A 24,250-nucleotide genomic window follows, 5' to 3' on the forward strand; every position below is an offset into this window, starting at 1 on the left:
GTACCTCACTGATGGGTCTGTTTTGGTTTGTTTGTTTGTTTGCTTTTTTCTTTTTTTCCCCCCTTATTCCTTTTTTTTTTTTTTTTTTAAGCCTGTCTTTGGAAGGGCTCCCCTTGGTCTGCATAGCTTAATGGTCAGCCAATGATTGGTCATTGACTATACTCAAGCACCTGAGCCAGTAAAACTTCCAGCCCTTACCTGTGGGTCTGAGTGTGGGCTGAGGAGAGAATTCGAAGCTCAGGCTTTGAATTCTTAAGTCAGCTTTTATTTTCCATTGGATCCTCCCGGAACTTGTCTGTGTGTGAGCACAGCCTCCTAGTCAGACAGAGACGTGTGGAGTGTTTATCTAGTCCTTCTGTGACTATCTTATTTCCAGAATTTCCTGTTAAACTTCTGAGTACTCTACTGGTCTGCTGCCCACCCCAGGCAGCATGAAGCTTCAAGCAATCAGGGCTGTGGGCTTTCCCATTGGTTTCATTCCACATTTACTACTTCTTCTGAAAACTCCGCTGAACATGGGACTTTTGCCCTCCTCTCCAAATCAAGAGAGCCTCCCCCAGTGATGACACTGTCAGTTTTCACAGCTAGCCACACTCTGGTAGCTCTCTCTCTCCCAACTTTGGAGGAAGGAGGGCAGATCTGAGCAGGAACTCCACAGCTTCCCATTACTCTGACCAGGAGTTCAACAATTTGTGTGTGTGTGTGTGTGTGTGTGTGTGTGTGTGTGAATAAACAATTTTCAATGTGTTATTTTCTATTTGATCAATTTTCAGAGCAGATTGTTTCTGATAGTGTTGTCCAGTTTAACATTATTTTTGGATGAGAGGATTTGCCAACCTTTTCACTCTGCCATAGCTGGGAATCTTACCAGTTGTTGTTTTTAACGGAGTTCTACTTCTATGTTCCTGAGACCCTCGTCTGTTACTGAACTAAGACATTATGCCACCTGGGAGGGCTAGAGTTAAAATTAGCCCACTCATCCACTTTTTTATGGAAGCTTGTGAAAAATTAGCTAACGGGACCCTTACTCGTCCACCAAAGAGCAGCACTCTAAGGAGTGGGACTTTGAAGGACGAATCACGTCAGCTGCCAAAGCCCGGGGCCATACTCAGGAATCACTAGAGACTTGGTGTCCAAGGAGATAATACCTCTGCCCTCTGGTTATTTTAGAATTTCAAAAAGCCCGAGGAAAAGTCACACCTTTCCTTGTAACAAGGCTGCCCAGGCAAAATAGAATGTCAAGTGGCTTTACTTCGGGCTAAATTCTCACACTGGAGCGAGGAAGTCGGCAGCCTCTCATGCTGGCCAGAAGCCTTGTTGGTTGTTATAAATGTTCCATTGCTTACAGTGGATAGACACACTCATCGTTACATAATACAAGCAGTTTGTTTTGCAGGCAGAATGATCCCACACATGGGGTTCCTGAGGGTGGGTGGGAAAGATATTTTAAAAGGAGTTTTCAGTGGAAATGACCAAAAAGCAGAGCTATGAAGGGTGAGAGCAGCTGGGAGACTGACTAAGCCCGCTTCAGGTGCTGCGTGGCCCCGATCCCTCAGTCGACCCCCGCCCACATCCTCACCTCAGGACCTTGTTTGGCAAGACCCACAGTTCACCCCTCACTCCCTGCCCCATCCTGCCTGCCCACTCCCACTCTCTGGCCCTCTGCTAAGTGAAGACCCCAGTCTCACTGGCACAACGCTCAGCCCCTGGGACGGAGCAGTGGGACAGACAGGCGAGAAAGATAGATCATGGGCAGTTTTGCCTGGAAGAGAGAGTATGCTTACCATCAGGAAGACGTTCCACCGATCCCGGTGAGCCAAACCACACCTGAGGACCTAGGATGGGGTTGGGGATAGTGAGCAGTGGGTTTCCAGTATGCTGGAGGGGCCCAAGAAGTGGTGAGTTACTTCTAAGACACTACTGTCCTGTGGGCTCACCTGCCTGTGCAGGATTCGCCCAGAGGGGATGGAAGGGGTTGGGGGATGGACAGTAAGTGTGAGGACATGGTGTGAGTCTGGATGCTAGGGATGTCAAATTTGGTCTGGTGGCCAAGAAGTCGGAGAGCCTCCTGGCCCTGGTAACTCACCAAGTGAGTGCTTAACCTCTCTCTCCCTCTTGTCTCTTGTCTCCCTGTCTCTCTCCTTCTTGTCTCTTTGAGAGTCACACAATTATCATTCATTCAGTTGCTCCAGGAGGGGTGGAGGCTTAAGTGGGTTTGTCAGGCAGAGGGGTTTGTGTTCTTTAACCACACTAAGGCTCCAACTTCTGGACATTATTTGCAGGATGGGAAGTAGGGGGGGATTACAGTCAGTAACATGACCTCAAGTGACTGGAGCTGCCAGGGTTTGGGGTTTGACCAATAAGAGGAGGAAAAACCAAAAGTGCCGTCAGACCTCCTTCCTGTCATAAACCTCACCCCTAAAGATAACCATGGTCAACCACTTGCCAATAAAGGAAATCCTGATTCAAAATGAATAAAATAACATAAACAAGTGGGGAAGAACATTTTTAACCTTCAAAATCTCACCTGCCTCTTTTCAAGATGACCTCAGTTAGCAGGTATGCAGGGAGGTGTTGGTTCGGAATGTGCACTTCCCATCTCTCGCGTGCTGGGGGTGCGTGGCTTGGGAGGGGCGGGGTGGGGGGGGGGCGGTCTGGCAGGGGCGTTCTAAGGTCCCCAGGCTGCCGCAGACTCAGCCTGTGCGGCAGGGTGCCTTTACCGTTGCGTATGGCGCCCTCTGGTGGCCATTCCGAGTACCTGCATCTGGTCCTTCCGCAGAGCTGATTTCCACTTCTGTGCAGGTTGGGAGCGGATTTGGTAGCCAAGACAAGAGAGCTTAGGCCAGGCAATTATTCCATGCGAGTTTTAAGCCCTTCCTATGTGCCAGGCACGGGGCTAATACATTCATTCATTCATTCATTCATTCATACCTTCGATATGTGCCAGGCACTTCCTAGGAAATCACACGTAAGCAGTGAACCCATAAAGGAAAAAAATCCTGAGAATGTTTGGGGTAAGAGTCTTCCAGAAAGAGGGGACAGCCAATGCACAGGCCCTGTGGCGGGGATATGCTGGCTGGGGTTGGGGATAGGCGAGGAGGCAGCTGGCCCAGCCGAGCAAACACAGGAGGTGGTTGGAAATGAGGTCGGAAAGGTATCCAGGGCACAGATGGTACAGAGCTTTCCAGGCCACAGAAGAGCTGTAGGTTTAGTTCTAAGGCCAGTAAACAACCATTGGATTTTGAACAAAGGCATGACACAACCTGATTTACATTTTTAAAAAATTCACTCTGGCTTCTCTGCAAGCAGGGATGGAAGCAGAGAGAACTGTTGGGAGCCCAGGTGAGACATGGGAGTGTCTGGCACCTGCCTTGCTCCTTGGGGGAGCGGAGACATCAGAGTCAGAATATATTTTGAAGGTAGAGACAATCAGATTTGCTGACAGCTTAGTAAAAGTCCATCTCCAGGGTTTGGACCTGAGCAACTGAATGGGCAATGGTAATGACATGGGTGGGGGGGGTCAGGTTTAGGGGCGAGGGAGTAGAAAGGAGAATTCCTTTGGGACAAGCCAAGTTTGAGTTGCCTGTTGGAAGTTTTGGTCATGACATCAAGTACATCTGAGCAGGGCTCGCTATCCTTTTCCTCTTTTCATTATGTCTCTTTCAGAGCCCCCCTGGGTCTCTTTTCCATTGGAGGGCCACACATCCTCCATCCCTCCTCCCAAAAGGAAAGTCTACCCAGAGCAGTTATTCCAAACAGAAAGAGCAGAGAGCATCACTGGCCTTCCAGGGCCACACCTCAACTAAATGGCAAAGCCAGAGTAAATGTTGAGATTCTGGGCCTCTCAGACCCTCCAAAAGAAAATTAGAAGAGGAGCAAACCCTTTTATCCCAAGCTGGCAGGTCTCTCTTCATGTGGCTGAGCCCATCCTACTATGGGAGTGTGGACTCATGGACCCCAGCAGGGAGCAGGTGGGACACTCATTCCTGAGTCCTCTCTGTGTCTCCATTCCCATAGCCACATGGCAGAGTGACTCAAGCTCCCATGGTTTCCAACCATCTCCTGCAAAGATTTGCACCCATCACCTGATTTCTGCAACTCTGTCTCCCCTATCCATCAGCAAGCCATGTGAAGGAGGCGGCCACCACGTCTCCCTGAAAGCACAGTGCCCAGCACAGCCTGCCCCCCCAACTTGTCCTCTATGAGATCAGGTATTTCCAGTCACAAACCCTGTTCAAAATTCATCTGGGCTCCCCGTTACACAAACCAACATCTGGACCCTGGGTCCCATCTCAAGATGGCAGTCCACCATTCCAAAAGGATGAATGAGAAGGATAGGTCTACTTTGGAGAAAACCCTAATGAGACTTTGCCAGTTTTTTAACATGCATTAGGTTTACCTCCACAGATGCCGCTAATAAATGATTTCTTCCTCCTGAAGCAGAAGCGTTGGCCCCAAAGTGGCACAAACATTGACCCAAAGTAGGGACACAGTGATGTCAGACCCTGCGATGCCCTACGCTTCCGTGCTGGAACAAGGGAGCGAGCCATGGGGCTCAGAAGCCGAGGCTGTCGTGTCCGTGGTGGGGGGCGGGGTGAACATGTCAGGGAGCCCCTGGCCCATGGGTAGCTGTCTGGGCCACTGTTCTCTCCCTACCCCTCTGACCACAACTCTAGGGACTCCTCCCCCCTCCTCTCTCTTCCTTTTCCCGTAATACGGGTGTTCCTCTCTTCTCATTCCATCTACACTCTCATCATGGAGGATCTCTTTCTCCTGCCCCAGCCCCTGGCCTCTCTCCTGAGCACCAGGCCAGCATTTTCATCTGTCTCATTGCCAAGGACAGGTTAGCTATAGCTGCCCCACAACCCCCACGTCTGCCAGACTGCCCCGGCCATGGGCTACCTCCAGCAACACCCACATGAGCTGACACATACCCTGGCTTGGCCAAAGGCCCTGCCGCTCTCCCTCCCCCTCTCCCATCTCACTGACCCCATTCTTGTTGACTCCCCTATAGTGGCTCCCCCTTGATCTCTTCTCTCTACTCCCCTGGCCACCGCTCAGTCCCTCCCTCCCTGTCACCTTACACCAGCAGGAGCATTCTCCTCACAGGGTTCCTGCTTTTGCTCTCAGATCAGCCCCCACACGACATCTTCATGACAAATTTCATTATGAATTCTATTACATTCCTAAGTTATCTTCCTAAAATCCAGCTGGATCCTGTCACTCTCCTACACAAAACCCTCCAAGGTTCACTCTCATCTATAGAACAAAATAAATCAGACTCCTCAGTGTGGCACTCAAGGCCTTCCCCAGTCTTTCCAAAGGACCCTTCGGGTCTCACTGTGTCCTTCCATGCTGCTCGCTCCGGTCCTACTGTATAACTTGGTATTCCTGGGACATGCGATCCTGCTTCCGCACTCTGTACCTCTTGTCCCCTTATCCTGGAGTCTACTCATCTGTTTAGGCATGGATTTAACAAAGTTGTATCTCGTGCTTCAGCATCCCAGGCACTGGGGATACGAGAACGAGAAAAACTTTCAAAATCACTCCTCACAGAATTTGTATTCTAGCAGAAGGGAATAAGACAAAATAAATGGAGGCGTAAATAGCTAATCGACAGGTAGAGTTGAGTGCTATGGGGAGAAATACAGCACCATAAGGTGCAGGGCAGGGGGCGGCTGTTTGAGACAGGCTGGTCCGGGGACCATTTCTGCAGGCAGTGAGTGCAGGGGTGAAGTGTGCAGGCGTTCCCATGCAGAAAGCCCCACCCCACCCCTCAACACCCCTTTCAAGGCCCTTGGACTTGAAGACACCTGTCAAACACCAATCTTTTATGACGGCCTTCCTGGTCTTATACACTTTCGTACTTCACTCTTCAGCTGAAACCAATCCATTCTGTCCTGAGTCAGTCCGTTGCCGACAATCTCCTTCCCTCTCCAGCTCTAGGGAAGGATCTACTTCTCCTAATGTTTGCTGAGCACCTCCTACAGGTAAAGCCCTGAGCATTCCCCAGTGGTGCTAGGCCTGGGGCCTGGTTCAGAGCTGGGGCTGGTGAGTCAGGCAGACCACAGCCCATCTCCTGGCTCTCGCACCTGCTTACTAGCTGTGTGGCCGCCGGCAAGTTACACAAACTCACGAAGCTTCAGTTTCTGTATTTGTAGAATGGGAATGAACATAGGACCCCCCTCTGTTAGGTATTATCCTTAACACAATCCTGGGCAGAAAGGTTCCTTTGAGACCCTCACTCCCATGTTCTATCGTGTTTTTCTTAGGAACCATGCCACCTTCTTTACGATCAAACTCTGGGGTCCGGCCTCTGGGGTCCAGAGCTCAGAGAAAGAGCTCTGCTTCTTTCCTCAGAGCTCATGAACCTCAGAAAATCTGAGAAGAAGAGAAATGGTATGCAGTCCATTGTGAACTGCCTTTCAGCAACCTCCCACCCAACTGCTGGCTCAGAGACCCCACTGTGCTAACCTCACTACAACCATGACCTTGACCATGACCAGATCAACCCAGCGGGAGGGCCAGCTGGCAGCTCCATTCTCATCCTTTCATCATCTGAGAAAGGGGAGTCCTAGGGAAGGGGCTGCAGACACCCTTATCTCCCCAGGGGCCTGGGGACCTGTGGATTAGGGGAGCGCTGGCTTAACCCAGCAGCTTCTAAATTCCAGAGTTGAGAGAAGAGAGGAAGTCCTTCAGGGTGTGTGCACCATGACAGGACAGCTCTGCCTAGAACCAGAAACCTGTGGGGAGTCCTGTGCCACATCCTCAAGGGAGGAAGAAACACAGAGCTTTCTATTTTTCTGGGAGCCTGGTACTTTTCCTTTCTCCCATCTAATTTCGGCTTTCCTCCGCATCTCTCTGCACCTCTCCCACATGGCCACTGGGTGGCACTGTTGGATGATCCCGGAATTTCCGGAGACCAGAAGGAAAGCCAAGCCTGGGCAGGGAGTTTGCAGGGGCAGGGAAAAACACCTTTTGCAACTCCCTGTCCCTCTGTCTAGCCTTCTCTCACCTCCCTAGGCCTTTGTCCACTTCCCTTCATTTTTCCGGGTGCGTCCTGGCTCTGCAACACCAGCAAAGTTGCTGAGATGGCTCTATCACCTGCATTCTCCGTCTTCCCTTTTCCCTAATTCAAAGCTGGGTCAGGGAGGATGAGTCATCCAGAACCTCAGCTCTGAGCTCCCTGGACAAGGCCTGGCTGCCTCTCCAGACCAGAGCTCATTCCATTCAACAAACAAACATATTTGCCACCTGATACTCTCCTATCCAATCTTTTACTCCCCTGACACTACCTCTTTAGCACTAGTAGGAAGGCCACACCTGACTGTGTGGCAGTCAGACCCCTGCCTTGTTCTTTATGATTTCCTTGGGTCCCTTGGTCTGTCAAACGTCCATCGGACCCGTCGTTATCCCCCGTCTACCTGATCTCTCTCCCAGCAGGGTCAGCCCCATTTTCTCACCGTAGGGCCTCAAAGCTGAAGGATCCCTGAGTTCCCCTGGTAATGACCCTTCTTGGATTTAGAGAACATCATTAAGATGCACTGAGCATCAGGTTTGCACTCTTTTGAATTTTTTCAGGACTCATTTCAAAGTGATTTAGCATCTCCAGAATTCCTTCCTCCCTTTTTAAGCAGGCAGTGAGATGTGATGTGGGCTGCTGACTTGGGGGTAAGAGGTGCCTGGGCGTGAAGCCTATCTAGAGTGAGCCTTGTGACCTTGAGCAGGTCACATGCCTGTCTGAGCCTCAATGTCCTCTCAGAAAAATAGTTATCCGAGGAGCACTTACGATACCAGTTCCTGACATATGCCCATTTGTTTGCACAGTGCTCCCATTCCTTAGCTGGGATGAGGTTGAAGAACTAGTCCTAGCACAAGAAGGGGGTCATAGATATCATGCTGTCCAGCTTTCCCATTTTACAGGTGAGGAGGTGGAGGCCCAAAGAAAGGAAGTGACTTACCCAAGGTCAAAAACACAAGGTCACCCAGGCAATGGCAGAGCTGGGGCTGCAGCCAGGCCAGTGGATTTTCCTTAGTAAGCTGCTTCTTGCTTGTCTGCTCTATTCCCCCCGATCCATGGACAAAGGCCGTATAGAGGTGGAAAGGAGGACATAGGGGTCAGAGTAACAATCAGGCCCAGAAGATCCAGCCACGGGACATGGACCCTAAGGAATCAGTGGGTGCCAGGCTGAATTCGTGTGGCAAAAGGGGTGCTAACCTCTCCCAGCCCCTGCCCCCCCACCCCTGCTCTGGGCTGGTTGGGCCACACCTGGGTCAAAAGGCTCTTCCCTGGGGACCTCAGTGTGAGGTACACTTGCAACTTAGAGTAGTTTTCAGAGAATGGCAAGGCCGCAAGAGAACAGCCCCAGAGGCAAAGCCCTAAGCTATGGAATGTTAAGGGGAACGGGGGGGGCCTGGGGATGATGGCTTCAGAGAAGAGAAGCTGTGGGACTCCTGGCCACTCTCTTCAGCTGCGGGAATGCTGATGTGTGCTGTGGGGAGGGGGGACGGGTGGGAAGGGAGGAGCATTGCGTTTTAGCCATGGGTGGAATGAAGACCCCTGAGTAAAGGCTTGGGGGGAAGATTCCAGGTGCACATAAGGCCGGGAAAAGTCTGAATGACACACAGTAGGAAGCCAGAGTGCTGGTCCCTGAAGGCATGTCGGAGCCAGAAGGTGGAAAAGCATGAGTCAAAGGGTCCTGAGGAACCCTTGTCGAGCTTCTAGCACAGAGCAGCAGGTGGACGAGATCCAGGGCAGCCTCCAGCCCCTGAAAGAGCAGAGCAGTATGGCTATGAGCAGGATTCCTGGAGCCTGAGTTCAAACCCTGGCTCTTACCTGGACTAGCTGTGTGACCTGAGCAAGTTGCCTACCCTCTCTGTGAAACAGCCGGAGAGCCACCCCCCACTGGGGAACCGTTGTGCCACCTCGGCCTTCCTTGGACAGATGCAGGAGTGGCTCAGGTGTGTTCCCCCAGGGTGGGGGCTGCTGGAAGGCCAGCCCTCTCCTTGACCCCTCTCAGCGGATGAGGCCAGAGTCCGCTCCTGGCTGGCCCTGTGGCACCTGAGGGTTCTTCAGACGCAGGGGCCTTCCAGAGATGCCAGTCTTGGGGCTAACAGGCAGAGGGGATGGCTAAGCTGTGGGGTGCCACAGAGTCTGGCTGCTTCACAAACACTGCTGGGCCAATGGCTCTGAGCCTGGCCTGGACCAGACACACAGAAGTAGGCAGAAGATGCATGCGCCTGCCCTTAGGATGCTCCCTGCCCGGTGGAACATAGCATGGGGGTGGTGACCAGCCCCCAGAATTCCATGTGATGGGTCTGTGCCCTGGGCAGCCAGTAGGCCTTGCACTGATGGATGGAGACCAGGGAATGGGTTCAGAAAGGCATCATGGAGGGTGTGACATGAGTTAAATATTACAAAAGGAGTCACTGGGGGGGGGCAACTTGATTTTAGCTCAGGTCATGATCTCAGGGTCCTGAGATTGAGCTCCATACTCAGAAGGGAGTCTGCTCGAGGATTCTCTTTCCTTCCCTCTCCTCCCCACACCCCAATGCTATGCCCTTGCTCTCTCTCTTGAAAGAAAAGAAGGAAGGAAGGAAGGAAGGTGAAAGAAAAGGAAAGAAGGGGGGCGCCTGTGTGGCTCAGTTGTTAAGCGTCTGCCTTTGGCTCAGGTGTTCTAGGTGAGAGGCTGCTAGCCAAACCAGGAAGACCTAGAACCATCTGGAAGCTCTTATTTCTTGAGCCCATCCTGCAGGTGACGCACTGATAAACACTCTCTACACACTATCTCATTTGGTCCTCAGAACAAGCATTAGGCATTAGTCCCATTTTACAGATTGGAGCTCAGAGAGGAAAAATACCCCACCTTGGGGTCACTTGAGTGGCGAGGAGCAGAGCCAGGACTCAACCCCAGGTCTGTCTGCCTGTAGACCTCGATTTAATATGTCTGTTTGAAGCCAGGTAGAGCCATCATGGTAGTTTAATTTAACGCTAGTATAGACTTTAAAGATGGGGACCTCAGGGAAGGGACAGAGGGGGACACCAGATCATGAAGGGCTCTGCCTGTGTTTTACAACGTGTAGTCTGGGTCACAGCAATAGGGAGCCAACGAGGAGTTGGGGTGAGTGACATGATTGGATTTGCACTTTAGGAAGATCACTATGGCAACTGTGGGGAGAAAGGACCAGGGGGAGTTGGTCTGAACAGAAGTGGCTCAGACCCCGCCTGCTGGTGGCTGAAACCAGGATAGCAGGGTGGGGGGAGGGAATCAGAGAGAAGCGAACAGTTGCCAAGGCCACGTGATAGACTGAGTGCAGAGGCCGTCTGAGTGGGGTAAGCAAAGAGAGCTGATAGGAACCCCAGGTTTCTGATTTGGGCAATGGGAGAAAGGGGGGTCTTTCTCCCAACCAGGGGCGGGTGAGGTAGACGTAGTCCCGGGAAGCGAGGCTGGCGAGTCTACAGTTCTGGAGACAGGCCTGGGAGCCAGCTCAGCTGCCTGGAGCTCAGGGGCAAGGAGTTGGCTGAGAAAACTTGGACCAGGACCTTGACCTGATCCAAGCTCAATCACATGACCAGCCGGCTCACGTGATTGAGCTGGTCACCTCTGAGCCACCGGAGCTCCATACAGATGGGGGCCATCTGAGGAAATGTCCCTTTTACAGACGGCAGGCTGGGAAATTCAGAGGTGCACCCCCCCCAACTGTCACCAACATCCAGGCCTTGTTCCATTCCGCCTTTGCCTGTTATCAGCAGGGACTAGAGATGGGACCACCAGCATGGTGCCAGAATAGTGGCTCCAAAAGGCAAAGGAAGGTCCACCCCCTTCAATCATTCCTTAATATCCTCTTCTGGGGGCACGGAGGGCCAAGACTTGCAGTACAGGATCCAAGGCCTAGACCTCCACAGAGGAGTTCCTTGGAGACAGCAGGAGTTAATCTCAGGCTTCCTGCAAGAAGCCCTCAGGTAAGCATGGGGCTAGGGTGCTCTTTCTACTTCCAGGAGAAATCCTCAGACGTCAGACAGGATGCAGGCTGGCAGGGCACAATCAGGACAGCAGCAATGGTCACAGACCAGGGGACTCTCCCACACTGACCAGGCTTCCCGCTTTCCCAAGTGCCTTCACATGAATTCTTCTCCTCAATGAGAACAGATGAGATTTTAATACATACTAACAATGAATGTTAGTGTCTTTCCTTCTTCCCTTCCTTCCTTCCACTCTCTCTTTAAATCCTGTGTAGCAAGGGGAACCAGGGGACAAATACTATCCTTTCCGTCTTACGAGTAGACTCAGGCACAGAGAGGTCGAGCGAGTGACTTTGGGTCACACAGCTCTGAATGCTAAGACAAAAGCCCCGGGGTGAGGGATGCTCAGCCCCGGGCCCCACGGACGTGACAAGCATCAGTAGAGCTGTTTCAGGTAAGGATACAGAATGGAGACTTCCAGGTCCCGAGTCTTGACTCCACCACCACTCAGCTTCTAAAACGAAACTCCCATCAGTTTGGGCCACCTCCACAGCATGCTCTCCAGGTCTGGAAGGGCCCCTGGCCCAAAGCCATGATCCTCAGACCAGGAAGCGAGCCCAGAGGACTGGCACCCACTACCGGTCGAAGTGGGCAGCCGAATGGAACAGTGATTTGTAGAGTCAGACATCTTGAGTTCCATCCCAGCTTCACCAATTACCGGCTAAATTACCCTGGACAGCGACTTGTCCTTTCTGAGTATCTTCATCTATAAAATAGAGATCATGGCATCTTTCCCCCTGATGTAGTGCCAGGGGTTCAATCAAATGACCTATGGACAGCTGTCAGCCCAGAACTTGGACCCACATTCCATGCCTCCCTGACCTGCTTCCTGTGGACCAGGGTGCCATCAGGTTGGTGGGGGACCAAGCATCAGCAGAGATGACAGTCGTGCAAGGAAGGAGAGCCACTGCTCTGGGAGGGACACCCTAGAACGGAGCTCATGGAGTCCTCTATGCTCATGAATTGTGGTGGGAAAAACCGGAGGACCCCCTCTTCCTGTACCTGCAGCACTTCGGTGTGTGTGTTGGGGGTTGTGGGGGGAGGGCATGGACACACCCTGTCATAAACTCTTCCTTCCAGTGACTGTAGTCACAGAGCGCAGGAAGTGACAACTTCAGTCACTCTGAGGAAGACAAGGCAGGGTCCCCAAGCAGGAAGCCTGACTGAAGGGCAAAGGAGTGGTCTTTATGGGTTTGATCCGCCCCCAGGGAGGGATCAAGGGGGCAGTCCAGCTGTTCTTTTGTGGCCAAAAATAAGAAATGGTGACCTCTTTAGGGCTGGAGGGAGCTAGCAGTGCTGAAACAGCTAGGTTAAGCTAGCTGGCTGTCCACTAACACTCATTTACTTCTGACCGCCCTGTGAGTAGTTCCGCTGTCCCACACACCAAACTAGAAACTGAGGCTCAGAGGGTTCAAATAACTTGGCCAAGTTTACACAGCTAGCAAGTGTCAGAGGTGGGAATTGGGTCCATGCTCTTTTTCTCACACACACCATGGAACCAGGAGAGAGCTCTCAGGGCGAGACCCACACCCTGGGCCCTTGAGGAGCGGGTGTTAGGTTTCCTTTTCTTTCTTTCCTTTTCTCCTTAATTTCTCTCCAGTCATTGCTCACAGTTAGATCAGGCCTTAAAGCAGGGGAAGTAGGATGACACAGCCCTGAGGCCCATCAGACAGGACAGGGGTCAGGGGAAGATTCCCAAAGTTGGAAATGAAACTGAGGGTCTGCTCTCTGAACCCCATCAGTATGGCGTGGGGGCGAAGGGTGTCTGTCCTGGAGTCATAGACACCTGATTCATGTCTCAGAGTCACGGCTTTAGTGACCTTAGGCAGGTCGCTTCCCCTGTCTCTGCCTCAGTTTTCTTTCCCCCGAAATGGTACTGATGTAGAAACTAGCTCACAGAGCTGTCAGGATCGAGTCTCCCACCAGGCTGGAGGTTCTTAGCACATAGTAGGCACATGTTACCAATTAGTTATTCATTCTCCCCCAAGAGCTTTTCTCTGTCCATGGCTTTCATTTTAACAAAGGAGGGCAGGGAACGCGTAGAGGTGTTATCAAATGGATGTCCGTTGTGCTCCTGTTGACATGAGGACCCGATGTGGCCAGAAGGAGAAACAGCCTTGCAGCACTGGGCAAGGGAGGCTTCCAGAAGGCGTGTGGAGCAGAGACTGGGGGACAGTTTGCCGAAGGCAGTAGGAAAGGCTGTGAGGGCCATGTCAGGGCAAGTGAGGAGTCGGGTACACTGGGAGGCAGAGAGAAAGGGCCAGCCAAACCTGCTGATCGGGCTCCTAGAGAAGCAGCCAGAAGCTAAGCTCGAGGCTGGGAGTCACACAGACTTTCACAGGGAAGCAGAGCAGAGAAACCATCATTTGTGGAGTGCCTGCCAGGGACTAAACTCTTCCCATGAGCAACTTAAATCCTCACAACAGCCCGTGAAGTAGCCTCATTTTGCAGACAAGGACACTGAGGTCCAGAGACTTGAATTAATTCACCTAGAACTCCAAAACACCCAGACCGTGCTCAGGCTAGGACACTGACAGGCTAGCTTCTAGAAGCCCTAGACTAAACAAGTTCTGCTCTATAGTCACCTGTCATCCCCAGAGCTCACTACGGTCACTGTCCTCCTGGACTGTCCCTGCACTCTGACTAGGTCCCCAGTTTTAAACCATACCCAGCAGACTAGCCTGATGAAATGCAGAAATCCACAGAGCTGGACCCTGTAGGCTCTCAGAACTTCCTTCAGAAGCTACAGGCCTCGAGAGGAAGGGTCTCAGCAAGGAGACCCAGCAGGAGTCTCCCTGGGACTGGAGCCCCTGGGCATCTAGGCTCTGTGTCTGGGGCACTCTGGGCTCAAGGAATCACTGTTGGGAACTGAGATTTGGACAGAGATCTGGAGATCAGAACTCCCAGGAGCAGGGGGCTGTCACGGGGCTCCCAAGAGCACCCTGGACCCTCTTAGATCCACCGTCTGGGCAGAGGGCGGATCGGGCTTCCCACGTACTTTCTTCCAAAAGCAAAAGACATCCGCCTCTGCCCACCCCGTGGTGCCAGGGCAGCAGAAGCTACACTCCTAATTTCTGAGCTCGGTGGACCAGTGGGCTCTGTTGAGGTCTGTGAGGGGACCGGCTCTTCCCCAGGGCAGCTGCAGGGCCTGGAGTCCTCCCTGCTGGACCCTGGAGGGGGGTGGGGAGCCCAGAGGGCCGACTCTGCAGTTCTGCCCCTTCCTGTGGCTCCTTGGCAGGAAACCAGCCTCGAGTTTCAGCCACACTGCGGGGGCCGTACCTGCTGCATTCCCTTGCGAAGCCGGGGCTTCGGCTGGGTAAGAGAGAGCTGGGGAGGCAGAGCTGGAGGAAAGGGCGAGCCGGTGCGAGAGGGGGTCTGCAGATTGTGTCTGGCAGCATCGTAATAATAGCAACACATCTCGCGCGGGGGCCGAAGCCCTCCTCGGGCTTGGGATAGCGCCTATCGATTGTTTCCTCCTCGCCTACTTCATTATGTTGGCAGGAGCCTCTCACGACCGCCCCTCAACTTCTGTCCCCGGTTCCCCGGCCCCGGCGGCACCCAGCTGAGCTCTCCACGAGGTTCTGGTTAGTAAGCTGGGCTCTGCCAAAGCATGGGTGTTCTCTTCATAGGGTGGGGGCCCAGGTCCTGGGGGCCCAACTCAGCGGCCACCTGCTCGGCTCTGGTCCCCGCCGGCCCCTTTAATTCGAGTTCGCAGCCGGGCCAGGTGCGGCGCTGCGTGGCGCGGTGCGGCGCGGTGCGGCTGCGGGCGGCGGCCGGGCGCTCCGTACGCGCCGCCCGCGGGACTGCAGAGCCGGCTCCCGGCTGGCCGCCCGCACCCCTGCCGCCCGCCGCCGCCGTTCCGCTGGCGCTCGCGGTCACCCAGGAACATGGAAGCCCCGGGTGCCCAGCGGGAAGGGTAAATCGGTGTCGGGGCGTGGGGCTGCGCGTGCCGCTTCCCCTGCCCGGGCTGCGGCGCGTGGAGGGGCTGCGGGGCACTGGGCGGCGCAGCCTGCAGCGCGGCAGGCTCCGGCTGAGACCCAGCCGGGCGACGGGGGCTGGCGCCCTGCGGAGGGAGAGGGCACGGAACAGGCTCGGGACCCTTGGGCTGCGCACGGCGCGGGCGGAGGGCGCAGCGAGGCGATTGCGGGTGATGGGAAATGCAGCTGACGGCAGAACCGGGTCCGGTGAATAGCGCCGGTTGGTAGGACCCGAACCACTTGGGACGCCGGCCTGCATCCCCCTCTTCGGTTCCGATTCAAAACCGCTTTGCGGCGGAGCAGGGCTTTTCCGCTTCCCCGGGGCTGTGCGCTGCGGCGGAGCCCCGGCGCTTAGGAGGAATCGGAGATCTGGGGCAGCACCCTCCTCCCCACCCCCAGAGTTCGGGCTCCGGGGTTTTTGTTGGGGTGGGGGGTGGAGGAGATGGACCCCGCAAGGGCGAGAGAGCCGGGCTGCGCTCGGGCCCGCGGCGGCCCGGCAGGAAGGGGTTAAGGCGGCGCTCGCCCGCGGCTGCCAGCTGCTGGTGGGTCCGGTCCGCCGGCGCGGAACCGAGCGCGGAGCGCGCCTGGTGGAATCCCGGCCGGGGTCGGGGCGATGGGGAGAGGGCCCGGACCCCTCCCCGCCCTGCGGCCGGCGGAATTGGGCCGGCAGGGGGCCAGCCCGGAAGCCGGCTTCCTCCAGGCTCCCCCTCTCGCGGCTGCGGAGCCGCCTGCAGCCAGGGTGGCCGAGCGTTCGTTCTGCGCTCCCTGCGGAGGAGATGTGAGGGCTTTTCTCTTGGGGGAGAAATCGGTGGTCGAGCGCCTGCCCAAATCACATGCCACCCTGCTCAGAGGGAAGCCTCCACCCCAGGGATCCCCGGAGGAGAGTAAGTCTTGGGACCAAGCCAGCCAGCTTTTGTAGAGTCGACCTTTCCATGTGAGGAGTCTCCCTAGAAGGGCTCCGGAGTGTGCGTCTGGGAGGTTGCCGGGGAGGGGGTCTTCCTCCTCCGGGACCCTGCCGGGGTCAGAGCTTCCAGTCCGCTGTGGTGCAGGAAGCCCTCCCTCTTGGGAGTTGCCGCATCCTGACCTGGGGGCCGGAGGGCTTTGCCCAGCGTCCCTCCTGAGGGCTGCTGGGGACCAAGGGAGATCTGGCTCAGCCCTGGGAGGCCCCTGGAGGAGACAGGCCCAGCCCAGCCTGAAGGCTTCTTGCCTGGGAGAAAAGGCTGCCAGCTGATGGAAGCCTGCCCAGAGGAGGCGAGGAGGCTGAGGGGTAGTTCTCAGGTGTGACACCAGCATGGAAGGTGGGCATGGAAGGAAAGCCACCAGAGCCCTCCTAAATCTTGGCACCTGCCCCCTGAAAGCCCTGGTTCCACCTTGCTGCTGTTTTTTCCAGGCAACGTCACACCTCCTGAGGACAGCCAGGAGGACTCTGGCTTCTGCTGAGCTTTGCATCTTGCCTTCTTCCTTCCAAAGGCTCCAGACCCAAGCTCCACATCCTCGAATCCCGCGTGCCCCTGGCCAGACGCTCCACGGCCCCTCCGGGCCAGCCCAGTTTTGGAGCTCACCTCCAGAACCTGGAGCCCGACCTCCTGCCCAGAATGACTCACCATTATTTCTCGCTCAAGTGAGAAGACGTGATGGACAGCCAGGCTGCCGATTTGTGTATCTAGGATTCCCACGGTATCTGATCAGCTCTTCGAGGAAGAGAGCTTCCGGTTCCTGCCTTGCCAGGTAAATCAATCTGTTTTTAATAACAGCCATGTGTAGAGTCACCGGAGTAGGGGCAGTGAGGGAGACCCAAGCCCAAGATCCACCCCTGTGAATAACTCCCTGGGGACAGGTATTCGGAGACATTCCTCCAAGCCAGGAGAGGACTCGCTTTCATCCTCTAGTATGGGGGTTGTGCTCCTTGAAGCCTGTGCCCTGCAGAGGGGGCCTGTACCAGCCCCCTTCCCCCAGGGCAGGGCCATCTGGAACTTTCTAGAGAGACTGGCATCTGCTTGCCTCTGATCCCCAGCCAGGTTTAAGGTGAAAGTAAGTTTTTTTGTTTTGGTTTGGTTTGATTTGGTTTGGTTTGGTTTGGTTTTGGTGGTGGTGGTGGTGGTGGTGGTGGTGATATTTCTGAGCTCTTGGCTCAAAGATAGGAGACAAGGAGCAGCAACGCAGGTCAGGCTGCCGGTGGGGAGGGGTCTCATGCCCTTAACTGCCTCTGTCTTTCAGCCAAGGGAGGCTGTCTCTCTGGTCCTCAGAGAGCCCTCGGGGCTCTCCTGCAGGAATCCAGGCCAATGCTTCTGTGTTTCCTGGGGCCGTAAGCAGCACCCTGAGTTCCCTGCTGCCTGGCAGCTGGAAGCCATAGTGTGAGGCCCTTCTCTCAGCCCCCATTATGACAGTGGCCACCGGAGAGCCAGTGGACGAGGCCGCCGCCCTCCCCGGGCACCCGCAGGACACATACGACCCCGAGGCCGACCACGAGTGCTGTGAGAGGGTGGTCATCAACATCTCAGGGCTGCGCTTTGAGACCCAGCTCAAGACCTTAGCCCAGTTTCCAGAGACCCTCTTAGGGGACCCAAAGAAGCGGATGAGGTACTTTGACCCCCTCCGAAATGAGTACTTTTTCGATCGGAACCGGCCCAGCTTTGATGCCATTTTGTACTATTACCAGTCGGGTGGCCGCTTGAGACGGCCTGTGAACGTACCCTTGGACATCTTCTCTGAAGAAATTCGGTTTTATGAGCTGGGAGAAGAAGCGATGGAGATGTTTCGGGAAGACGAAGGCTACATCAAGGAGGAAGAGCGTCCTCTGCCCGAAAATGAGTTTCAGAGGCAGGTGTGGCTTCTCTTTGAGTACCCAGAGAGCTCGGGGCCTGCTAGGATTATAGCTATCGTATCCGTCATGGTCATCCTGATCTCCATCGTCAGCTTCTGCCTGGAGACCCTGCCCATCTTCCGGGATGAGAACGAGGACATGCATGGGAGCGGGATGACCTTCCACACTTACTCCAACAGCACCATCGGATACCAGCAGTCGACCTCCTTCACTGACCCTTTCTTCATTGTCGAGACTCTTTGCATCATCTGGTTCTCGTTCGAATTCTTGGTGCGGTTCTTTGCCTGCCCCAGCAAAGCCGGCTTCTTCACCAACATCATGAACATCATTGACATTGTGGCCATCATCCCCTACTTCATCACCCTGGGGACGGAGCTGGCCGAGAAGCCAGAGGACGCCCAGCAAGGCCAGCAGGCCATGTCGCTGGCCATCCTCCGTGTCATCCGGTTGGTAAGAGTCTTTAGGATTTTCAAGTTGTCTCGACACTCCAAAGGTCTCCAGATTCTAGGGCAGACCCTCAAAGCCAGCATGAGAGAATTGGGCCTCCTGATATTTTTCCTCTTCATCGGGGTCATCCTTTTCTCTAGTGCTGTCTATTTTGCAGAGGCCGATGAGCGAGAGTCCCAGTTCCCCAGCATCCCGGATGCCTTCTGGTGGGCAGTCGTCTCCATGACAACTGTAGGCTATGGAGACATGGTTCCAACCACCATTGGGGGAAAGATCGTGGGGTCCCTCTGTGCAATTGCAGGTGTGTTAACCATTGCCTTACCGGTCCCCGTCATAGTGTCCAACTTCAACTACTTCTACCACCGGGAGACAGAGGGAGAGGAGCAGGCTCAGTACCTGCAAGTGACAAGCTGCCCAAAGATCCCGTCCTCCCCTGACCTGAAGAAAAGTAGAAGTGCCTCTACCATTAGTAAGTCTGATTACATGGAGATCCAGGAGGGGGTCAACAACAGTAACGAGGACTTTAGAGAGGAAAACTTGAAAACGGCCAACTGCACTTTGGCTAATACAAACTATGTGAATATTACCAAAATGTTAACTGATGTCTGATCGAAACCTATTAACACACCCGCAGCTCCATGGAACTCCCGCAGATACAGCATAAATAGCCTGCGTTGTAGTCAGCGTGTTCTACAGTGTACATCTGCTTCTGCATGGGAAGCAGTAGTCGTGCAAGTGACTTTCGATCTTTTGATTTTTTATTTAGAACACAGAATATCTATCCCTGGCTTTCATGCAAATAAATCTTCATCACTGGCCTAGGGGTTTCCAAACAGGGGAGTCCCCTATGGAGCCAGAATTTCAGAAAGACACACTGGGGCCACCTCCTAGTGGACACATAACCCGCCCCATCGGTGCCACCTTCCTTTCTGAATTAAATGCGCACACCCTCCCCTCCTCCCTGGGAGATGCACCACACCCTCCCCAGCCTCTGGGGCCCCGAACCCCCTGGGCCCATAGGAGCCCCACCTCCCGCTTCACAGAGGAAAACCTTGGTGGCTTAGCTTGAAAGCATGGGGAATTATTCAAAAGGTCATTTCCCATTTTTGCATTGAGAAGAACACGCAGGCCTGCCGTATCGGAATTAGACTCTCTGTGTCACGGGCTGGGGTTTGTGAATTACACTTGCCAAGTAGATGCTCCGGAGGCTTGTGTTTCGTAACGGAAAATGCTGCATTTGGTTTTTCTCTGCAGTGTGGCTGTGAGGGAACCCCAGGGGGAGGGACAGTCGGGATGACCGAACATGAGTGGTCGAGTTGCACCCTGGCTCTCAGGCCGCTGGGGAGAAGCTAACCAACCCAGGGACCTCTCGGCTTCCGATCTCTCCATTTTCGCAGGCTTCAGGGTCACAAAACGTCTGACTCCCGCGTTCCGCTGGAGTTTGCAGACATCTGCTTTCCTCGCGCCGTGCCCGCGGTGCTGACCCCCGCAGTGCGATTACCAGTAATGAGCTAGAGCTGCATGGGTGTTTGTTGCATGAATCTCGATATTTAAACCACAGGAGATAACCTATTTTCTTAGTAGCCTACACAGTATTCATATGTAGAGTATTAAGAGCCCCGGAGTGGCATTGAGCTAGGGGGTGTTTTGGTTGGTTTTGGTTTTCTCCCCACCCCCTCCCTGCCCCAATCAGAAGACGAAAAGCCCTCAGTCAGGAGAATAAAAAAGAGACTGTTTGGCATGGGGAACCCCAACTTCCGGCTCCCCAGCCCACCCCATCCCTGTTCTTCCACCTGGGGGCACAGACCTTTGCAAAGCCCAGAAGGGGGAGCAGGGGAAGCCGCGCTCGGACACCTCACATCACCGCACCTTATGACTGAACCTAGTTATGGGGATGACTCTCTAGCTGACCCAGGCATCTGGGCCTGAGGACAGGCGGATTTGAGGATCCAGTGTATATAAGCATATATTGAATATCTCTCACGAGTTCCTCTATCTAGCTCGCTATAGAAGAAATTGCATTTGAACCTTGTATAAGCTTATGCAATATTTCTGACACAGGGCAACTTACGCATGTGTTTGACTATGTGCACTAGCGTATGTATGTATATGTACTACATGCATACATACATGTGTGTATATTATATACATGCATACATACCTGTGTGTATGTGTTATATACATGCATACATATGCGTGTGTGTGTATGTGCACACATGCACACACTTATATATGTATATACATATATACATATATATATATATATATATTCATTCTCTGGAGTTCAGGTTCAGGAGCAAATCCACTGCTTGGTGGGTTGGTTGTCTGAGAGGCCTAATGGGTTAACTTATCTCATCAATAAACCCACTGGGACTGGGTTTGCTGCCATCGCCTCAGACACTCCAGTCTTCACGGATTCCTAGATGTTAGAATTGTCTTTCTGCCCTCCACGTGCTGCAGCTTCAGTTCCCCGTGGCTGAAGCTTGTCTCACCCAGTGCACAAGGGCCTGTGGCCCTCACGGCTCCCGCTGCCCTGGGCCACACTCGCCCCAGGCTTCTCTCTACAGCCCATCTTGTTAATCATCTCCTTTCTCATCTTCACCTGCCCTCTTCGGGTTTTCTTGGGTTTTTCTTGTCGTCTGGCTCTGCATCAGTCACTTTAACAGCCCTTTCCCTAAAGAGCCAGAATGGATCTCCTGCTTGGAACCAGGGACCCAGTGCCGCAGGTCTAGGCTTGAAGGGGGCTTCCTCGGGGTGGAAGCCTCGGAAGTCCCGGGCGAAGGGATGGAGACGCTAGGTGACCTACACGCATCATTTCCATGGCCAGGCTCAAACGCTCTCCCCTTGGCACTGGCCAAGAGAGCTGCTTAAAGAAACCCAAGGCTGGACAGAAAAATCATTCCCTGCCCTGGGACAGACTGAAAGGGAATGAGTGCTGTGTGGCCTGTGGGTGGAGTTCAGGCTGGCCCTGGAATGGGTTGAGGTGGAGACGCTGTTGCCTCCCAGACTGGGCTTCTGTTTCCCAAACACAGTGAGTTGTGTGCTTAGGCCGCCCAGCCTCGGCTCCAGCCCGAGCCTTACCATTGGCTGTTTAGCACCTACAGTTACCTTGGGGGGTGGGGCACCAGCTCAGGGTGCTAGGCCCAGGGTGCTCATTAGTTCCTGGTCACCCACATCCCCAGGGATCTGCAGGACACCCCATGCCCAGTGCGAAGCCTCTGAGCTTCTCTTCCTCTCCTTCGCGGGAGGTGGTGCTGAATTTCCAAGACATGGGGTGGGAAGGGCACAGACCTTGGGCAACAGATGGTAAAACAACCCATACACAAGGCCTGGGTCAGTGGGGAGACCTCTTATCCCTGTGGCCTTGACCTAGGACAATAAAATACCCACAGGTGCAGGCACAATACCTGCATGCCCACTGCAAAATAGATACAAAACGAGCAACGCAAATGCACAGAGGCCAGTTAATGAAAAGGGCATGCACGGATGATACGTAACTACACTGGTGTCCAAAATACGCACATTCAGCACGGACTGAGAACATACTTACCAATACAGAACAGATCACAGAAGACCTACACACACCACATCCAAGGACACAGCCACCACTCAGACGCAAAATGAATAAAGCCCCACGAACGCGATGGGTTTGTATATACAGTACAGCAAGGATTCTTTACATCATTTCTGCTCACCGAATACACACACACTCCGTTTATACACACAATGCATTTACTCATTGGAGGCACACAACAACCCAGCAGACACCCCAAACACATACACACACAGTTCACAGGGAGTGTGCATCTACACTCAGATCGAGCTCTCTGTCCCCACAGCCATAAATCAGCACTAACAAAAGATGAGATTTCATCACCTTTCCCCAGTCTGCATCTGTACTCCCCCAATAGCCTTCAAGAAGCCTCTTCTTCTACCCTCTTCTCTTTCTCCCATGTCCAGATTTCAGAGAGGTAACCCCTGAGGTTTAAAGCAAAAAGATGGGCTACCGCTGTTAAGCAGATCTCTGATTAAAACTGGGAGTCTCATAGAACTACTTACTCACTTTTCTCCCACCAGAAATGTGGGTGTGGAAGGACCTGGGACAGCCCGCAGCCTATTAACCCATGCCTCCTTGCCATGCCCTAGCCTTCAGAGCAAGCCCACATAGACAGCCCCCTAGCCCAGGCACCCCTTCTCCCAAACACTGGGTTCTCTAGATTCAGCTCCATTCTCTTGAAAGCAGGGACAGCTCAAGAAACTGTAGGGCCCTGAGCCCAAAACCAGAGTGAAGATGGCCCCAACATTCCATCAGTCCTCAGACCTCACTGCCCTTCCATCCTCAATGGCTTTGTCAAGGGCGGGTCAGAGACAGTCAAGACCATATGTAGACTCGTCTCTTCAAATGAGCCACCTTTCCTTGCATGGGACATCTCACTTGCTCTTGGGCATAAGCCCAGCGAGGTCAACTCCTGAGTCCCCTTTTTGGGGGCTCAATCCCAGCATGCCCCTCTCCTTTGCCGGGTCTCCAGCTGGATACCCTCCCTCCCATCCAACTGCTGGGTCTTGAGGAAATGCATGCTAATCCAGCTTACGAGAAACACAATACGGATGTGAACCTCGTGCCATACCAGCAAGCAACAATCGTTTAGAAGGCCCGATTTTTATCCTGTATTCTAAGGCTGGATTTAAATACTTTGTAAGATTCCCCACTGTTTCAAATGGCGCACAGAGCCTCTTCTTCCCACAGGTGGGACTAGCTGAGAGCTGGGTGCTCGTTGGCCAAGGCATCCCCGCAGAAGGAAGTTGGGAAGTGAAGTCAGGCATCAGCTCAGGCACGTCGGTCTTTACTCCTGTGACCCTCCCAAACATGTCCCTCCTGACCATGGCCACAGCTCCCCGTCCCCATGGAGGAAGCAACAGCAGCAGGGAATGGACGTGGGGTCCAATGTTCATGTTCAGAGCAAGACACCCGGCCTTCCACGCGCTTCCAAGTCGAGGGAGCAATTTTCCCTTCAGCTTCAGCAGGTGTCTCCATGAGCTCCAACCTTCAAGTAAGTGGGACTTTTCAGGAGGCTAAAGAGAAAGAAGTCCAGGAAAGGCAGGGAGATGATCAGGAAGAGAGGGGTCCAATTGCAGTGTAAACTTTGCAGGAGCTGAAACCTAGCTGAGGACAGAATGAAGGCTCTGTGTTTCTTGAGTCTTCCGTGGTATCTGATACACTGTCTTCCTTCCTCTCTTCTTCCCTCTGTCCCTCGAAGCTGGGCTTCTGAGGATGACATAGGCATGTCACCGGGAGAGAAGGCTTTTGAAAGGAGCCCACCGGGAGTGTGCCTCCACTCCATTGTCTTGATGTGGAAAGGACTCCATGAGAGCTTTGTGGGCCTGAGTGCCCTTGTGGCTGCCCCGGGTGGGGAGGGTTGCAGGACTGGCTTGTCCTATCTGCTGTCCCTGGATCTCTCATTCCATCGTAGTGAAGACTTTGCCCATCTTACTTCCTCAGAGTCAGTCTAAAACACTAGTGCTAACCCATGTTGAGAGATGGTGGTGCCACCTGAAGAGCCTCTGGCTGGGGGGTTAGTGCGGCCCACAGCAGGGGAGGAAGGAGGTGGAGGCTGATTTTTCCCAAAGGAGACTCTAGGACAGTTTGCAAATTGCATGTGAGTGTGGCCCACAGCCCCCAAGGCAGGCAGGAGAAGCATGGGCTTGGAGTGTTTTACCCAGGAGTGGGGATGGTGAGCTCTGCTCCTGCTCTGGCTCTCCCGGGGGCTATTATCCCAACAGCCTCCACCTGGGTGATGGCTACCTGGTCCGAGAGGCTGGTCCACATAGACTGTAATGCCTGGGCTGGTCCTTGGCTACACAGCAGAGGTCCCCCAGCCTCAGCAAAGTGTCCATTGCCAGGTTTGAATGCACAACCTTAACCTCTAACATCGTTAGCCACCTGAGCCAACTAGCAGGGTGCTGGATGCTGGAGGTGTC

At 53.9% G+C, this 24,250-nt stretch overlaps 2 protein-coding genes across 6 annotated transcripts; one reads left to right on the forward strand and one right to left on the reverse strand.

Annotated features, from left to right (window-relative positions):
* The first annotated feature begins 14,046 nt into the window (after window positions 1-14,046).
* On the forward strand, window positions 14,047-20,432 carry KCNA2 (potassium voltage-gated channel subfamily A member 2). 5 transcript variants are annotated; one of them, XM_032881493.1, is made up of 3 exons: window positions 14,047-14,129; window positions 16,391-16,728; window positions 17,218-20,432. In XM_032881493.1, the coding sequence occupies exon 3, from the start codon at window positions 17,381-17,383 to the stop codon at window positions 18,878-18,880; it is 1,500 nt and encodes a 499-aa protein (XP_032737384.1). In that variant the 5' UTR covers window positions 14,047-14,129; window positions 16,391-16,728; window positions 17,218-17,380; the 3' UTR covers window positions 18,881-20,432. The 5 variants fall into 5 exon arrangements, with proteins under 5 accessions (XP_032737384.1, XP_032737385.1, XP_032737382.1 ...); XM_032881494.1 differs by lacking the exon at window positions 14,047-14,129 and adding an exon at window positions 14,300-14,339; XM_032881491.1 differs by lacking the exon at window positions 14,047-14,129 and adding an exon at window positions 14,389-14,607.
* LOC116881503 (translation initiation factor IF-2-like) lies at window positions 14,682-16,607 on the reverse strand. The gene is made up of 5 exons (XM_032881273.1): window positions 16,345-16,607; window positions 16,085-16,167; window positions 15,394-15,643; window positions 15,137-15,350; window positions 14,682-15,086 (listed from the first exon to the last, which is right to left on the reverse strand). The coding sequence occupies exons 1-5, from the start codon at window positions 16,605-16,607 to the stop codon at window positions 14,682-14,684; spliced, it is 1,215 nt and encodes a 404-aa protein (XP_032737164.1).
* Window positions 20,433-24,250: the final 3,818 nt, after the last annotated feature.

This window comes from Lontra canadensis, unplaced genomic scaffold (assembly GCF_010015895.1).
Source record: "Lontra canadensis isolate GAN:19392208 unplaced genomic scaffold, GSC_riverotter_1.0 scaffold75, whole genome shotgun sequence".
Lineage (NCBI taxonomy): Eukaryota > Metazoa > Chordata > Mammalia > Carnivora > Mustelidae > Lontra > Lontra canadensis.

Excerpts from the sequence above, each read along its gene's own strand:
- LOC116881503 (XM_032881273.1), bottom strand. The coding sequence starts at position 16,607 with ATGGTGAGTCATTCTGGGCAGGAGGTCGGGCTCCAGGTTCTGGAGGTG. Across the intron at positions 16,168-16,344 it reads CCAGGGCTTTCAGGGGGCAG|GGGCCTCCCAGGGCTGAGCC; the intron begins GTGCCAAGATTT and ends TGTCTCCTCCAG. Across the intron at positions 15,087-15,136 it reads CTGCGCCCTCCGCCCGCGCC|GGCGCCAGCCCCCGTCGCCC; the intron begins GTGCGCAGCCCA and ends CTCCCTCCGCAG.
- KCNA2 (XM_032881493.1), top strand. The coding sequence starts at position 17,381 with ATGACAGTGGCCACCGGAGAGCCAGTGGACGAGGCCGCCGCCCTCCCC.